This window comes from Diadema antillarum, unplaced genomic scaffold, assembly GCF_040938485.1.
Source record: "Diadema antillarum isolate AM-2024a unplaced genomic scaffold, OU_Dant_1.0 seq00000702_RagTag, whole genome shotgun sequence".
Taxonomy (NCBI): Eukaryota; Metazoa; Echinodermata; class Echinoidea; order Diadematoida; family Diadematidae; genus Diadema; species Diadema antillarum.
Window position 1 is genome coordinate 712,706 of NW_027271607.1, and position 19,415 is coordinate 732,120.

Genomic DNA, 19,415 nt, shown 5'->3' on the forward strand with positions numbered 1-19,415 from the left:
GGGGCTTTGGGCTTTTGACTCGTCAAAAAAGGGAAACAATCGAAAAACCTTGACCCCCTCCCCACTCACGCACTTGTACAAAAAAAAAAATAAATAAAAGATGCTCCGCAGTCCTTGCTACTGTATGACTTGAATAAACCTCTGTAACTACCTGCACTGACCTGTGCTTCTCTATATTGAATGTGTGTGTGTGTGTGTTTGTGTGTTGTGTATGTAAATCTGCGTCAAAAATTCAACATAAAGTTACTTTGTGGAACACCAAACATTGAACACAATTGATTCCAACTATTTTTAGAGTCAACATGGCGCTACCAGCGCTTTAAAGGCCGAGTTCCTTCAATGCCGCTAACGCAGACTGGAAACCGGCATTGTAATCGCAGGCGACGTTGTTGTGTTCGTAGGCAGCTCGATCATCGACGTAGTTGTCCCACGGATCCGGACCGCCGACGAGGGCGCCATACAGGGTCTGCGGGTTTGGACCATCGGCATGGAACTCCCCCCAACCGCATGAAGCCGGGAGGTCCGGGCATGAACTGGTACAATCAATCATAGAGCGGGAACTATTAGAGACATAATAATTGGGTAACGGACTTTCAATTACGCATGCATGCGTTAATTATTGCGTGAGTGTCTTGATATGAAAATTGTGTGCGTATGTGTATCAATGAAAATACTGGAATGATCACCCCGCATTACTTGCAGTTTGTTTTGTTATCGTTATCATCCTTTGAATGCAAATTATAAGAAATTATTTGCTACATTATTACTTCACGAAAGATCACTGAAATTCTTTTAAAACTTTTCAGAACATTTTTCCATCCCGCGGTACGGTGTTGTCATGGTAATCGCACTTGAGCCTAGTAGCTCTTTGCGCGTGCAAATTTCCCTACCAGCCGACTGTTATTCTTCCCTCTCTAAAGACATCGGGGCTCGGTAAAAACTAATATTCTTACGCTCACTTCGTTGCAACTGGCTGTTAGATCATTCTTAAATCGTTGGTGTATGCTTTGTCTTCCAATATTTCCCCAGTCTCTTCTGGGGACACAAATATGTCTAAGTTGTGTAATCATGTTATACTGTCAGCAATACAATAATTTCAACTGTTTATCCGCTTACAGCATGTGGTCTACTATCCGATCTCAAAATCTGCAATTGAGAAGAATTTTCTACATCCTCGAGTATTTTTTTTTTTTTAATATTCTGGTCCTTTTCTTGTACCCGTGTCCCTCATCTTAAACTTTACACTCGATTTTGATATTGGGATCTACCGTCAAACATCCTTGTTTTACGTATTTTTCATCATATCTCTTTAGTATTCATTCTCAGATTCCAACTTTCATAGGTTGACCACAATGTTCGATGTTTGCAATATTCTATATGCTTCCTAGCTGAATATCCGTTATCATTTTATTACAAAGTCAATATGGCTAGGTCAATATATTCTTACACCTAAAGCCCTGCCAGTATCAGGATTAGAACCATGGTAAGTAATCCTTGCCTTGAATCTGCGGGAGTACCCTGATACACTGAATCAAACATTAGACCCATATCGACAGACACTTTTTTATTTTTAAAGGATTTATTGAATCATTCGCCGTTTACACGTCACCTCTATCTCTATATAGCAGTATATCATGAATGCTGCCAAATAAGTAGACAGAAGGGTTGATTCGGACCTGCCTAAATCTCCCTGGAGGGCTTCTCCCCCTCTCCCCCCCCCCCCCTCCCCCCTCCCCCCTCCCCCCTCCCCCCCCCCCCCCGTCTTCACCTTCCTTTACTCTTCTTTTTTCTTTTGTGATCTTTTCCCTTTTTCGGGTATGTCTATGTGTGTGGAACTTCGTTTTTTGATGTGTGCAGTTGTTTATGCGCACTAGGCTATTAAAGCTGTATGATTTTTCTTTTCTCTCAAGACCATTTCTTTCGTAGAGTGTTTCATAATATACCATGCTTTGAAGTAATCAACCTAGATATAACCTTGCTTGCAAGTGAAACTAGTTTTCAATATTCTTTTTAATAATTTTGCTAAATTTATCACGCTGTATTTCATATTTCTTGTTATCTTCTTCCAATTAAAGTGGTACGATGTAGTCCCTTGTCGGTAAGGTAAGCAGGTGCTACATTTTTTTACGTAGAATGAAATGCTGAATGTTAACATTGAACGAGAATGAAAGTACTCCAATGCTATTTACTACTGTATACTACGTCTTTTACCAGCATACGAAATACATGAAACATTAAGTAGACCTACAATATGCATGTATATAGGCCTACCTAATTTACCCATACAAATGAAGGATGTTACTTGAATAATCAGGTAGATAGAAGATTTTCACGTGCGAAAACATATTCATATACAATGTTCTAATGATACAGAGATATTTCACAATTGTGACCGTGCACCTCAAAATGAACATAAAGTCGCACACACTGATTTTGCGTGAGGACTGAAAATAAGTGAAATGGGTCAACCTAGCCGAACTTGACTTTTTCATATTTTCTGAAAGAGCGAGTCTTCTTTTACATTATGCTAAAATTTGGTATCACAAAACGGGCAGGAAAGTGTGTTTTTTTAGCAGTTTATCTCGAACATTTTTGGTAGAATAGTGTGATTAGGTGTGTCTTTAGAATCCCTTTTTCATTTCTGAAAAACCTTGTCCACACTCTTCACTTTCAACTCTAATAACTTTTGAAAGGATAGTGCTACTGCTTTGAAAGTTTGCATTAATTATGGACAGAATGAGTTAATGAGGCATGCTAAATTTCAGTTTAAGCTGATAATCCCTTCATTGTTGTTACTCTGGTGGTTTACTTCCTGTTTTTTGTCCCATTCATCGCACAGCCAGCACGGTTTGGTAAAGATTAAGCGCTTGAATAGACACTGTACTTCACAGCCTCTTTTCTCAGTTCACACTTTTCCTGAGATTGTGCTTTATTTCCAATATTAAGATATGTTAGGAGAGTCCATTTGATTTGAGTTATACATCATTTTAAAGCTTAAAGTCTGTTCTTTGAGAATATGGTTTCACTAAAAAATCCTGTCCAGCGACTTTTTGTTTGTTTTGAGGTGCAGGGTCACAATTAGTCGAGGATACATGCATATTCATGAATAACGTTTACAATCTAAGACATAATGTAACTTTATACATTTACTTATGTATAGTGCAATATCATAATTATCTGTAAGTAGAAGTACTATTAAATGATATGATCAATATCTTAATATCACTGCCATTACTGAAACAGCATCTATACAACTTATCCAATCTGCATCTTATTTATCACTATCAGTTACCTTGAACGGTGAGTCGGTTGAGTTGGCGGGTTGTTGCCGAATCCCACCACGAAGCTTCTTCCACTAGAGCCGAGCATGTACTGGATCTGGTCGCGGGCGAAGTTGCAGTACTTGGCTTCAAAATTGTATTTGCATGCCAGTCCAGCGAGGAATGCAGTGTTCGCTGAAGTCACCATTACATGAAAAAAAAAACAATGTTTATCACGAGTACGAGTATTGCTGATTCCACTAATTAATTTTATTACCATTATGATTATTTTCAGTGTTATTATTTTTATTGTTATGATTTTGTTATTATTATCATCATTATTATTATCATTATTATTATCATTATTATTATCATTACTATTATTATTATCATCATCATTACTATTATTATTATTATTATTATAACTATTATTATTATTATCACTATACGCTTACTGTTATAATCATCAACACCATAATATCATGATTCCAGTTTCAGTAAGTTTTATTTTTCCACTTGTACATAACAGAAAATAAGTATAGGAATATCGAACATATTATTCACAAGTCATGAAAATAACAATAAACAAAATTTCGCATTACAAATATATAATCATGTGAAATAATACATAAACATAATTTCAGATCTTTAAGTGTACAGGTGGAGGAGACGGTTATCAATAAGCAAAAAGCTTGACTTGGACAACGGTCTCTGAATATAATATGCCTTGTAACAATGTTTTTATTTAACTAAAGGAAGGAACGGAACAATTATACACACGTAGAACAAATAATGTAAATCTTTAAGTATTTTATATGTCATTTGACCGAAAAGGACAACACAAGGTGGATTGTATAAGGACGAGAAAAGAATTAAAACGAAACAAACCAAAATCAGAGAATAAGGTACCCGAATAAGAAGAGTAGAGGAAAGAGAGAAGAGAAGAAAAGCGATGTGATACACGGTTTAGGAGTTGGGAACTATAACAAAAGCGTAATTTCTAATTCGAGTAGTACATTGCGAGAAGAACGTTTTTATAGGATGATTTCAAACATTGTAAAGAAGAACTGCGTTTAAGGTCATCATTTAATGAGTTCCATACATCTGGACCATGATATCTTATGGAATTTTGAGCTATAATGAGTTTATAATTTTCCAAATGATAATCTGTTGCATGACGTCTAGGATATGAATGAATACTATGATTATATAAAATATACATATCTTTAAACAATTCAGGGAGCTGATTATTAATATATTTATACATAAATATTGGCATGCAGGACGACAAAGCGGTATGAGAAAGAGACGTTTATATGGACGCACCGGCGTATCGTAGCGGTCCCCACTCCCAGCGCCAGGCCAAACCCTTGGGTGTGTAAGAGATTCCTCCACCCGGCAACCAGTTGTCGAGGTAGGCCTTGATCGCCGATTTGTACGGCTCACCGTCGTTCACCTCACTTCTCATCCGGTACATTAGCATCTGACACGGCAAAGATGTCGCCCACGTTTGAGACAAGCAGGATAAGCAAAAAGAAAAAAAAAATAATGTTTTGAAATCCCCGAAGTATAAGGAATACCTATGACTATTATGTGCTGATCATGTCTCTGTACAGATAAACCAACTTTCGTTATCCATGCAATGCAACTCTTTCCACAGAAGAGCACGGATATTCTTCCCATCTAAAGTGAAACAGGCAGTTGACACGAAGACTTAGCTAGGAAACATTTTGGCATGTTTCCTAATTCTATATCATGTTGTTGAGTGTTTAATTTCTTGTTAAGGAATTCGTACAAAACATTTCCATAATTATTATTTCTTTCTATCGCTCGAATGTCGTAACATCATAAAATGCACAGTTCCCGTCTGAAAACAGTATGTTACGTATACAAATCTTTTTTTCTTTTAACTGTTTGGAGTATTTTTTTCTCCATTTTTCTTCGGACTCGTGAAAATGTAAGTAGGGGGTCATAGGATATCTTGAAAGTCTGAGAAAAATTGAACAATTAAGAATCAATGCCCCTTTTTGGCTCTTTATGATTTTCGAGATCCCACTTGAACAAACACACGCACACGCACGCACACACACACACACACACACAAACATACACATACTAAAGCCTCTCCATTCATTGTAATGACAGCTTCAGAATGGGGTTGAATTGAATACTTACCCGAAAGTAAAGGAGAGGAGGGGGGGGGGGGGTGCTATGAACATTGAACACTGTTCCCGATTTAGGAGAGGTGCTCGAATGCAGGAAAAGCATGCGAAAAGTCCAGAAGAGTGATTATGGATTTCATAAACTTTGGCTCTTCGAAGTTACTTTCAGAGGAAGTGTACGAGCCTTGTACGCCATAATATTATAAAACTGAGTGAGATCGCCGCGGGATAAGGGATGGTACAGCATTGGTGGAGATGAGAAATGGGCTTGTAACTTTTTGCGAGATACCAAGAAAACACTTTTATGTATAGAGCATACCATTGTAAGAGGAATTCAAAGTTTTCTTTGATGAAAATATGGTTTGGAATGACTGAAACATCCGAACCCAAAATAGAACGAAGCGATCGTTAAAAAAAGGTGGGTCCCAAACTTTATTAGAATCGCTCTGTTTTGGATATCTCAGCCATTTCAAAACCAATTTTCATCAAATTAACGTTGAGTTCTTCATGAAATTACACGCTCTTTCATACTTCATATGAGGTTTCTCATTATTGAAGTGACCTGCTATGAGCACAATCAAATAGAACACGATCGACACACTCGGAGTTAAGAGAGAGATTGACTTTATTGGAAGAGCTGCATTCAGCCAACGCTCGAGACAGACTGACCAAAACACTGGACTGCCTGGTCATAAATACATCGGTACATTGCTACTACCAGTATGGTGGTCCACCATGATGTGAGGACACCTGTCTCTTTAATCCCTCCGATATACGAGTGATGTGATATTAAGCCCTCTGGCCGACAGAGCTCAGACACCCTGTCTGGTCCGAGTCTAGCCTGATTACATAATATACTACATTCCTCCCCCCTTAGATTACAAACTTGCAACTGCATCAAAATAGAACGAGTTTCTAGGAGCTAGCAAAACTTGGAAAACGTCAGTCTTCAACAGTTATATCATTAACACTGCATTCACATAGCCAAATAACCTGAATAAAGTACTAAATGAAAAACACACACAAAAAAACTCACAAAATATTATCATTATATAGGTATTACTTATCATTCGACCAGGTAAAGAATATGGGGTACATATCCTAGACATTACAAACATGAAACAAAACAAAAATAAACAAAAGAAACATTCAGAACATATTAACAGATAGTACATGAACAAAGTTTCCTAGGACAACATTCTACATGAGCAGCCATGCACGGACTATTCGCTTATAGGGTGTAAGCGGCCTTATTGTCGTTGTTGTGAATAAGAGCATGACAACACAGGAAATAAACAAGCATTTGACTACGCTTGTTACTAACATTTACATATTGTACAATGGAGTTAGCGTCCTTTGAGACACATGTTCACTTAAGCTATACTCTATCGTCAAATGATGGTGACCATTGTGACCCTCACAAACACAGAAAGTTTGGTCAGCATACCCCTGGAATTAAAATACATGTATTATGCAAAATATGGTCACCCTTTTAAACTGACCTGGAATTAACAATGCCAAAATTAATATACGGAAGAAAGTCAAAACAAAACAAAATTGTCAGACATTTGCCCAAACAAACCAAATAAGGATAGCATCACCTAACAATTGTGTGAATGAACGAAACATACCAAATAATAATGATAATAATCATAGCATCTGAAGAGATGATGAGGGAGAGAATATAACTTCCAAACCATCACACTCACGACATGTATACACACAACGAAACTAAAACCCCAAACTGTGTACAAAAATGTAGTTGCCAATTAAGTACATCTTGACAATAAACTCGCCCAGAATTCCAGAACGAAGGGGTGCGGTTGAAGGCATTGTTCTAATGTTTCAATGTTCCTGACTATGGACGAATAAGTTAAAACAAACATGAACTTGACATGAAATGTCGATTTTCAAGTAAATTTTTTCAACATACTCGCTGCATTTGGGATTATACTACCCCGAACTTTTACAGTATAAATGAAGGCATGCCTAGATATTACTCTTCGTTTCTGTGTAGGGATACAGACAACAAAAAACACATAAGGAAAGAAAAAACAACAACAACTCAACTGATATAACACAGTGTCATCTACCAAGTTTGTCGGCATTATGGAAATCCATATCGGTCAGGTGGATTCCGCTGCCTGATCGGGTAGGTTTTACGGTTCGGCGCTAATTGGTCTTGCCGTTGGAGCTCGCTGTCGTTCTGCGACATGACCGGGGGTGGTAGCTCCGCTGGTGGGTCGGTCGTCGCGGTCGCGTCTACACTTCCTTGGATATCTAGTCCTTCATCGCTGGTGATGTCGCGTGCGGTATTCGTCAGTCGAGATGTACCGCCACTCGAGGGCGATATCGTAGAATTGTAACGCTTGCGAATGTGGTCCGCGTGACGTTTAATTGCCCGACCGCTGTTGTCGGCGATAGCGACTTCAAATGAAACCGGCCCATTCTGCGAAACGATTTCTCCACTCCACCACTTGGGAGATTTCGAGGTGAAGTTTTTGGCATACACTTTGTCTCCCACAGCAAAGGTACGCGACTTCGAGCTGCTGTCATGCATTAGCTTTTGCTTTTCCTGACGATCATGCACGCGTGACGCGATATCGGGTCTCAAACGATCGAGTGCGGTCGTCAACCGACGACCCATTAGCATTTCAGCGGGCGAGATTCCTGTCGTCGAGTGTGGAGTTGTGCGATATTGCAGAAGAAATCTCGCGATATTTGTTTCCAACGAACTATCTCCCGTGCGCTTCATCGCGTCTTTGAATGTGCGAACGGCACGTTCTGCTAGGCCGTTAGACGCTGGGTGATATGGGGCCGACTTCGCGTGTGCGATTCCATTTTTCTTCAAGAAGACGCTGAACTCCGCGCTAGCGAAGGCGGGACCATTGTCGGAGACTACTTTATCTGGCAATCCGTGCGTTGCGAAAAGTAGCCGTAACTTCGCGATTGTCGACGCTGTCGTCGTCGAACCAACTGGGATCACTTCAAGCCATTTGGAGTACGCATCGACTACGATGAGGAAATATTTCCCCATGAACGGCCCAGCGTGGTCAATGTGCAGGCGTGACCATGGACGATTTGGCCACTGCCATGGATGAAGCGGTGTGGGTGCCGGCATTGGCTGATTTTCCTGGCAATTGCTACACGATTTCGATGTACTTTCGATGTCGTGATCCATTTTTGGCCACCACACAAACGCTCTCGCGAAACTTTTCATCCGAGACACGCCTGGATGTCCCGCGTGGAGCGTCTCCAACACTTGCTTCCTTCCCTGCCTAGGAACGATCACACGATTTCCCCAGAGCACACACTCATCTAGCATTGATAGCTCATCGCGGCGCACATGATACGGCTTCATGTCGACATCGACTTCCTCTCGCTGCTCAGGCCAACCGCGCTCTACGTAGGTTAACACGCGAGACAAGACCGGGTCACGGCGCGTCCACTTCCGAATGTCGGCTGTAGTGATGGGCGATGATTCAAGCGTGTCGAGGAGGAGCACTGTTTCCGCCGGCAACGGCACCGTGGGCGGCACATCGGCGAGTGGTAGACGACTGAGAGCATCGGCATTAGCGTGTAATCCTGTCGGTTTGAAACGGAGTGTATACTCATAGCTCGCGAGAGTGAGGGCCCAACGCTGAATGCGAGCTGATGCTTGAGCAGGGATAGGGCGGTCCTCGTTGTACAGGCCAAGGAGGGGCTTGTGATCGGTGACGAGCGTGAAGTGGCGCCCATGCAGGTAAGAATGGAAGCGTGTTACCCCAAACACACAAGCTAAACCTTCCTTCTCGATTTGCGAATATTTCTTCTCGGCTTCCGCAAGTGTTCGCGAGGCGAACGCAATCGGCTTTTCTGACCCGTCTTCCATGCGATGCGCGATCACCGCGCCGATGCCGTATTGCGAGGCATCACAGGACACGACCAGCTCTCGGCTTGGATCATAATGTACCAAAACTTGTGATGATAACAGCAGCTTCTTGGACGAGTCGAATGCCGTTTGCTGAGCTGAGCTCCATTTCCACGGTGTCCCTTTCTTGAGGAGGGCGTACACAGGTGCTAGCGTGGTCGACAAATTCGGGAGAAATTTGCCGTAGTATGTGAGCAGCCCCAGATAGGCTCGCAGTTCAGTGACGTTGCGGGGTGCAGGGGCATTCGTGATCGCTGTAACTTTACCCGAAGTCGGATGCAGGCCTTGCTCGTCGATGGTGTGACCCAAATACTCAACCGACGGCTGCATGAACTTGCACTTGCTTCGCTTCAAGCGCAGCCCAGACTCCTCCAGCCGCCCGAGCACCATGTCGATTGTCGAAAGATGGTCGTGGTCATTGACCCCGGTGATGAGGATGTCATCGAGGTATACCGTGACGTGGGGAATATCGCGTAGCAAATTCTCCATTACCCGTTGAAATATGGCTGGGGCGGACGACACCCCAAACGGGAGCCTGTTGTAGCGATATAGCCCCTTATGTGTGTTGATCACTACGTACTGGCGTGAGTCATCGTCGAGCTCGATCTGCTGATACGCTTGGGACAAATCCAGCTTCGAGAACTTTTGCCCCCTGCAAGTGATGCGAACAGGTCCTCAATTCTCGGGAGTGGGTACTTGTCTAATTTCGCTACGCGATTGACTGTCATTTTAAAGTCACCACAGATACGAACTGACTGCTTATCAGCTTTCATCACGGGCACTATGGGTGCCGCCCATTCCGAAAACTGGACTGGTTCGATTACCCCATCGTGCTGCAATTTCTCCAACTCCTTCTCCACCAGGTCCCGCATCGCATACGGCACCACCCGTGCTTTGCAAAAGCGGGGCGCTGCATCCTTGTTCACGTGAAGCGTGGCTTGCAGACTTGTGAACTTGCCCAATTCCTCACGAAATACCGCGTCGTGACGTTGCAGGATGTCGTTGACGTCGGTTGTGGCTGCGGCGTTCATGTTATGCACACTTGCCCAATCCAGCCTCAGCTCATGCAGCCAACTTCTACCAAGGAGGCTGGGACCATCTTCTTTGACCACGATGAGCGGGAGCGTTTTCACCTGGCCATTGTGAGCGACGTGCACCTCGACCATGCCCACGACTTCCAATTCGTGGTTGGTATAAGTCCGCAGCTTCATAGTTGTTGGGCTTAGTCGTCGTTTAGGCCAATATGTCCGGAATGTCGTCTCCGACATGAGCGAAATAGATGCACCGGTGTCGATTTCCATTCCGACCTCTTGGCTGTCGATATTGACTTTTACTTTCAGTGGGGGCACATTTGACTTGCCGTCCACTCGATACAGCCTGAGATTGCCGTACTCCGCTGGTGGTGGAGCTGAACTCTCGTCCGCCGATTCCGTGCCGGCGTCATCGTCGTCCGCTTTTAACGCTTTCACCTGGCCACTGCTCTTGGGCGGTATTCCGCGTCTTTTGCTTAGACACACGCTGCTAATGTGTCCCCTTTTTTGGCAATGATGGCAATTGCTGTCCTTGAACCTGCACTTGTCAGATGTGTGTCCGCCCTTTCCACACCGGAAGCACGTTCTGGCCCTGGCTTGTTTCGGCTGAGGCGAGGAAGCCATTTGGTGTACTTCCTCCCTTGGAGCTTGCGCCGTCTGGAGGTCCCGAACATTATTGGCAGCCATTTCGATGCTGGTGGCGATTTCCACCGCCTTCCCGAGATTTAAGCTCTTCTCCGCAAGAAGCCGACGTTGGATGCGGTCATCCCGCACGCCGCAAACCAGGCGATCACGTAGCATTACATCAAGCGACGTCCCGAAATTGCAAAACTCTGCTAGAGAACGAAGTGATGCCATGTAGCCCGCTATCGTTTCATTATCCATGCGAAACCGGCTGTTGAATTTACATCTTTGCACTATTTCGCTTGGAATCGGGCAATGATGTGCGTTCATCGCTGCCACGAGATCGTCATACTTCATGGCAGAGGGCTTGGTTGGGGCCACCAGGTTCCGTAGCAATTTGTATGACGAAGGCCCAATGACTGTGAGCAGTGTCGCCTGCTTTTTTCCCTCAGATGTAATGTCATTGGCTTTAAAATAGAGGTCCAGCCGTTCGACGTACTGCGACCATTCCTCTCTCCCCTCCAGAAACTCCTCAATTTTCCCGATGAGAGCCATCCTATACATTACATGTATAGGTGCATTCGAAAAATATCCTCGTCGCCAGTGAAGTGACCTGCTATGAGCACAATCAAATAGAACACGATCGACACACTCGGAGTTAAGAGAGAGATTGACTTTATTGGAAGAGCTGCATTCAGCCAACGCTCGAGACAGACTGACCAAAACACTGGACTGCCTGGTCATAAATACATCGGTACATTGCTACTACCAGTATGGTGGTCCACCATGATGTGAGGACACCTGTCTCTTTAATCCCTCCGATATACGAGTGATGTGATATTAAGCCCTCTGGCCGACAGAGCTCAGACACCCTGTCTGGTCCGAGTCTAGCCTGATTACATAATATACTACAATTATCTCACAAAAAAAGAAGTTAGAAACCTGAAATTAGGTCTCAACCAAAACTATACAATACCTAAAATGCAGTTTGTACAAGAATATATCCTGTGGTAAGCTCCTGTGGCAAGCTCATCCCAGTAGCCCGAGGACCTGAGTTGTGGGGTAGGTATAATTTCAGGGATCGTATAGTTTTGGTTGAGACTTTTTATTTTTTATTTATTTATTTTATTTATCTATTTTTTTTGGGGGGGGGGCCGCCGGGGATGAGATAGTGAGAAACCTCTCATTAAATATGAAATGGCATGAATTCCATGAGGATATCAACGTTTGTTTGATGAAAATTGATTTTTAAATGGCTGAGATATCCAAAACAGCCAGAGTGATCCTAATAAAGTGTGGGATCCACATTTTATTACGATCATTTTGTTTAACTTTGTTTTTGGATGTTTCAGCTATTCCAGACCCGTTTTTCATCATATATATGAACTTTGAATTCCTCTTAAAATGGTATGCTCTGTACTATTCATAAGGGTTTTCTTGGTATCTCGCAAAAAAAGAAGAAAAGTTAAAGCCCAATTTTAACCTCCACCAATACTGTACCATTCCTCTATAATGCTTTTGAATAATGAATAGGAAAATATGTTTAGGAAGTCGTGAGAGCAAGTTTATGCAGCGAAATCTTCCACAAAAAAAGGCTCACTGGACGTATGATGGACTGTGGCTGGATGTTGAATTGCTTGCTTTTGATCGTTTATTTGTTTTTCGTCTGTTTGTTTTATTGTGCTTGTTTGGGAGCCTAGGCGCCTATAGCGTCCTAGCATCCGATGATGATAATATGGGAACTTGATATCACAACTACAACACGACGTGAGAGTCCATTTCTAAAAGTATAAAGTGGCTCTAAATTTCAATAACATTAACACGTTTTATACGGACACGTAATCTGCAAAATATTTGAAGCTTATTCAGGAAAATTAAAACTATGTTGAAGTTTCATTTTCACATACGACGTTTTATTCTAATACATTAAATTCTTCATTTTAGATGATTTAGTATTAAATTCAGATAAACACGTTTCGCAGTCAGTGCGGCCTACAACCCCCCTCCCCCCCCCCAAAAAAAAAACCGCTGCGCACTAATGTTATCCTTGTATATCCTTTTAATTTTACACATTTTTGATACTTAGAATAATTAAAGCGAAACATAAGAACGGCTACATAAAATAATAATACAAGAATCAATAACTCAAATCAATCAAATCAATCAAATCAATCAAATCAAATCAATCAAATAATAATAATAATAATAATAATAATAATTGCATTTATATGGCGCTTCATACTGACGTTTCTAAGCGCACTTTGCTACTCATACAAATAGACTAGAAAACACAATAACATTAACAAAATTAACGTTAACAGTAACAAAAGAAGAAGAAAGAAAAGAAAAGAAAAGAAAAATACATGTGATACAATGGTACAATAATTGATAACTGTGTGCGCCTCCAGAAAAAAAAAATTACAGCAAATAAGAATGACACGTTAGTTTCCGTAAAAGTTAACCATACATCATAATGATAATAAGATACCTGTAAGAAGTTGTTTGATTTGACATAGATTCTGAATAGATTCCTCTGTAGTTGTAAGCGAAGTTGTACAGTTCCCTTGCATGCCACAACAGGGTATTGGAGTAGCTTAAATCTGGGAATAGTAATTATGTAAAATAAAACAAGTCGACAGTCATGATCTGGAACGACATTGAAATCTGTTGAGTCAGGTAAGTTAAGCTAAATGTGATGACTGCATACTGGTATGTTCTCTCTCGTATTGACCGATTCTGTGACGCGCTTTGTGTATTATCGGCATGGGCAGTGCCATTACTGCGGTGTCCCAGCCGACCCCCCCCCCCTCTCCCCCACCCCTCTCCCTACATTAGCACGCGCACGGAATGAAAAACTGATGCATGGTTGCTTTAACCAATAGGCGTCTCGTACTGAGTGCGCGAATGCTTGCTTAGTGCGCGAACCTTTGTTACAAGTGCACGATAAACATGTTGCCCGTGGGGTGGGGGAGAGGGGGGGGGGGTAGGCTGGGACACCGCAATTTGCGCCCAGTGCCACAAATCAGAGCGGGTTGATAGATAGAGTTGCGACACCGGAAGTTCGTGCTGATTGGTCAATCCCTAAAAATAGTTCCCCCTGGTCGTATGATGTCGATAAGACTTTAGAAAACCGCGTATCCTATTATGACGCAAACAATGCATTTATTGTTATTTGCTCCGTGGCTCGCGCAAAGTAGGGTTACGCGCTCCCCGCATGGGTTTTGCGCGAGAGTGCAAAATTAATAGCTTCCCCTCGTCGTCATAACAACAGTAAAGACCCACAGCCCGGGATTTTGAATTACAACAACAATTGTAAAGGAGTGGGACTACATGATAACTCCGTCCTTACAATTTGATGTGCTCCCATCAACATCAGCCAGGAGCGTTAAAACAACTCTGAAAATATTTCATCCTTTCTGGTTGTTTGCATCCGTTACCTTGACTTCGACAGTAAGTACCCCTTTCTCTACTTCATCAAATTTACATGATTGCCGTAAAAACACAACATTTTTCTCAACAAGTCACACTCCCGTCGCAAGCAACAATGTCTCTCACACTGCCGTTGGGTCCGTATGGTACTGCGCGCCTATGTAAAAACCCTGTAGAAATAATTAGTCGATATCGACGACCAGGGGGAACTATTTGACATGACCTTTGTACCCCAGTGTTGCAACTCTATCTATCAACCCGCTCTGCCACAAATTGTCTGCCGCCCTCAACGAACCCGAATCGGTCAATACTCATATATCACACATTACTGATGCTCTTCAGGCATAAACTGATGAACAGTAAAGATTTTGTCACTCTTTTAGATATATTCTTTGATCATAATCACTTTCATGTTTTTGAGAAGAACGCATTTCTTACTGCAACCATTTAATACGTTTGCAAACAACGAAAAGATTACAAGGAAACAATGTTGTGTTAATGATTTAAAAAGGCAAACCTTACAATATCAATCTATATTATCAACACAAATAACATTTATTAAGATAAATATAGATACAGTCGTGCAGAGGTGTGTGGACATCGGCACTTGACATCGACGTCGTCATAGAGTGTGTAACATTTTTTGTTGGTCGATATTCCAGCGTACTTTTTTAAAATCATTTTGAAGGTGATTTTTTTTTTCTCCCTCTCTCTCTGCATTCGTGGGACGAGATAAACCTCTTATTCATCTGGAACATAACATCGGAGAGATAGATCAAGAAAAGTTTTTTTTTTTCTTTTCAAAGGGGATGGCTACTAACAGACCATTCTGACGCAAATAATTTTCACACAACAATAGATAATTTATATAATGTACTCTTACATGAATCCCACAAGGATTGGAACAATCATCCCCAGCATTCCCACTGATTCCCACTGATCAGTTACTAGCTATCCCCTTCAATGATAAATGGTAGCTCGTGAAATAATAAAAATTAACAACTACACCAAGCCTGCGCCCACACACCGCTGTCTCTGAAGACAATCGATGCTGCCGCCAAAGCCGCCGCTGTTTCTCCTGCGAGGTCAGAGCCAGGGTTTGACGTGGTGATCTTCCACGCGGGTCTTGCCATCGTGAGTTCCTCGGGCCTGCCCCACCACGCGTGGTCCGCATCAATGTCTCCCACCTGCCCGTAGAACTCGTTGTGGCCGACGTGGCATTTGATGAAATAGTCAGTGGCCCACTTGATACTGTCCAGTGCATTGTAGTACTCCCCGGCCTGTCTGTACGCCGTCTCAAAGTCAATGATGCCCCAGGCCAGTATCGTGACAGACGATGCCATGGGAAAGCCGAATTTGACGGTACCCCCATCTGTCATGGACATACATACATTCATATACCTACACATAGGCATATAGCGGTGTGTATATATATATATATATATATATATTATAGAAAAGATGACGACATTTCAGTCCAACAGTGCTATTTATTTAGACCAAATTATCGACGAATACACACTTCTTCCTCAGGGTTGACAAATTGACAATTATGAAAATAAACGAGATGACTCTATAATTATTCTCTATTATAATAATACACAAGTGGTAGTCATAGGGATGCTTATGGCAACGCGCGTGTGGTATCTAAGTGGTATCTAAGGCATTGTGCGCGTCTTGTTAGCGTCACAATGCCTCTACTTAGATACCACACGCGCGTTGCCATAAACATTCCGATGACTACCTAGAGAATAGAGTCATCTCGTCTGTTTTCATAATTGTCCTGTCGACCTTGAGGAAGACGTATGTATTCATCAAAAATTTGGTCTTAATAAATAGCACTGCTGGACTAAAATGCATCACTACCATAATTCGTCATCTTTTTTTCTATACTGGTACCAACACGCGGGCTACAAATATAATAAACATACATCTCTCTCTCTCTCTCTCTCTCTCTCTCTATATATATATATATATATATATATAAACATTCATGCAAACTGTATACTATACGATACGTTTATTTATATTCAGAGGTAAGGGAGTTGTAACCTGTAAACATAAACACTTGAGACGCAGATATAAGTATTTATTAATACTATAGTATGATAATTGTGATTGATTTACAAACACATAACACGTATATGTATATGGTCTGATAAAGACAACAAATAAAACGACGGATATCATGTCCAAACTATCACTTTACCTCTCAATCTGACAGTCAGATTCGCTAAAGAAGAGGTTATACAGAGGAAAACGGAAATTACATAAAGTTCTAATTGAAGTGATATATCAAAACAGACTAGAGTCGAAGAGAATGGCAATGGCAGTGATATACGATTGAAATGAACATTATGTTAAAACTGATATACGATTAATCTAAAACAAAACGAAATCATATGAGATCGATTTGAAATCCAAATGAAGCTGAGACGGTTCGTACCGGTATACCAGCCTCCAGTCAAATCCTCGCCGTCATTCCCCATGTCATCCAAAGCCGAATCGCCTCGATAGGGGATTCGGTTGTCATTGGGGAGTTTCCCTGATCGCTGGGCTTCATAGAAAAGGATCGACTTATGCAGAACCTCGCTGTAGTTAAAGGCTGATGTTACTTTGAAGTAAATAGATAACGAAAAAAAAAAAAAACCAACTGTAAGCAAACATGAAACTCGGTACCATCACTGTAATTGGAATTGTATGTTTTTGTATATTTTTTTCATTTTTTTTTAAGCGCATAGAGGCATTATGCCAGGGCTCGACACTAACGGTGGCCCGGTGGCCCGGGGCCACCAAAAATGAAAGTCGGGCCACCAAATTTTAAAAAAGGGCATATTTTTTTTTTTAAGTATGTCAATAAAATTCATAACTTTTTGCGCCGGAAATGCATAAATGCATGCAGTGAGTTAATGTTTTGTATTTTTTTTTCGGGCCACCAAATTTTTCTCTCGGGCCACCAACAATTTGAAATTGATGATTTTGGTGGCCCCATCGGGCCACCCCCCCCCCCCAAAAAAAAAAAGAAGGTTAGTGCGGAGCCCTGCATTATGACTTTTTTGTGCACAATTTTGCAGCCTTTAGGGTGAATTCCCAACCAGTCAGGGCCCGCCACATTCTCGGAATCTAGAAGTGCAGACTAGACACACGCTCCATCGGTTGATAATCACGAGGATCGAGGATACCTCTTCACCTCGTCTTAATTGCGTTGCCCGGAGCAACAACAACTAAAAACCCTTGCACAGGTTAAATAGACAGGATTTGCTCCAAAATCACCCTGCTTTAAAAAAAAAAAAGTTTTGTTGTAGCTTTTTGGCAATCCGCATGTACCCATTTCGGTTTTTAGGATCAGAGATCCATGATTTACACATTGGGTTGTTGCGTTTACTTAAGAGGTTGTCATTAATTGTATAGGATATTTTTCCTTCCAGTCTGCGATTTGCTACGAATTGGTTCTTTTCTATTTTTCCCTTTTAATTCAATATCTATGATGATTGATTATTCCATTCACACTTTGACTGCCCGGTTGATTCAATCAATCTATCTCTCTCACTGTATGTCACGTATATGTATATATATATATATATATATATATATATATATATATAGATATGTATATATATATATATATATATATATATATAGATATGTATATATATATATATATATATATATATATATATATATGTATATATATATATATGAATATTGAAAGTCGATTGAACTGATTTACGAATCTTTACTCACCAGCCTGGCAGTTCGTCCCGTTGTATCCAGGTAAACACGTACATGAGAACATGCTGACTTCATCCAGACACGTTCCTCCGTTCTGACATGGATCGCTGCCACACTCATTGATATCTGTACAGCGATAATAAAATGAAGTGAGTCGAAATAAAAGTTGAATAAGAATAAGAAACAGGATGCAAATGGACCCGAAAGAAGACTGAACTCTGATATTTAAAGTGAACTTACTCCGAGAGGAGTGAATCTCAAAGAACGATGAATACCCTGTCAACCTGGATTTTCCCTCCGAGTACGTCTCTCTCCCTCTCTCTCTCTCTCTCTCTCTCTCTCTATATATATATATATATATATATGTTATGATACAAAATATTTCAACACGTGTGCCCCCTTTACTACTGCTTATTTCTGTGTATTTTTGTTAATGCGCATGCGCAATTGTTTGTTGTTGTCATAGAAGAAATCATAACAAAAGAACGCTTTCATCCACTGAGCTGATCCGAGTCCAACGTTACCGGACACCCCGCACTCTCGCTTGTTTTGTAGATAATTTATCCACATTTAACACCAGTTAATATCGGTGGCTGAGGCATACTCTCTCCATCACGGAGTTTGTCAGGGCTTTGTTGTCTGTCTCCTGTTTTAACGCCTGAGTGGATCACGATGAAGATGGTGTAGCTCTTATGGTTTAGCTCTTCACCTTGAACACAGTGTTGCGTTGTTTTAGGTTTAAATTTTAATTTCATTCTTTGTATTCATGTATTCCAAAATATATTGTTTTGTAATTGTTATTCAGATCTAAAAAGTAAATGAATAAATAAATTTATTATTCAATTTAAAACAATTGCTAATAATGCGTCGTTCTTTCTCCCCCAGTCTTCTTATTTGAATAACAGATTTAGAGAATTGCTCTCCCACTTTGATATTCATATTTCTTTTGTATTTACTTAAATACCGAGTGGACGCCTATTTGTCCCGTCGGTGACATAATTTTTGGTGCCGAAACCCGGGAAGATTGAATGAAAGAACGATCATTGCAATTTGTGTTTTAGCGATATTATAATTAAATTCATAAAGATTTAAACAAAACCAACGCAACACTGTGGACTGTGGACCGAGGACTACCTGACCACGATGGATACACCAGGACCACCGCATCTGTCTCCCATCACGCCGAATGGATCACCATGTGACACCCCCGTTTCTCAACGTACACCCAGCATGACGACAGCAAGTCTATCACCCCTACAGCTGGCCG

General features: G+C 41.3%; 1 protein-coding gene across 1 annotated transcript; it reads right to left on the reverse strand.

Annotated features, from left to right (window-relative positions):
* Positions 1-319: 319 nt before the first annotated feature.
* On the reverse strand, positions 320-18,278 carry LOC139737747 (uncharacterized). The gene is made up of 10 exons (XM_071648423.1): positions 18,161-18,278; positions 16,863-17,030; positions 15,444-15,788; positions 13,476-13,587; positions 10,089-11,543; positions 7,609-9,984; positions 6,844-6,871; positions 4,587-4,743; positions 3,293-3,455; positions 320-533 (listed from the first exon to the last, which is right to left on the reverse strand). Exons 1-10 carry the CDS (start codon positions 18,210-18,212, stop codon positions 320-322), a joined length of 5,070 nt encoding a protein of 1,689 aa, XP_071504524.1. The 5' UTR covers positions 18,213-18,278.
* Positions 18,279-19,415: the final 1,137 nt, after the last annotated feature.

What these genes read in the sequence shown, in the direction of transcription:
- LOC139737747 (XM_071648423.1), bottom strand. Translation starts at nt 18,212, where the DNA reads ATGTTCTCATGTACGTGTTTACCTGGATACAACGGGACGAACTGCCAG. An exon ending in CGGGACGAACTGCCAGGCTG is followed by an intron (nt 17,031 to 18,160) that starts GTGAGTAAAGAT and finishes TTTACTTCAAAG; the next exon opens with TAACATCAGCCTTTAACTAC. An exon ending in GACTGGAGGCTGGTATACCG is followed by an intron (nt 15,789 to 16,862) that starts GTACGAACCGTC and finishes TGTCCATGACAG; the next exon opens with ATGGGGGTACCGTCAAATTC.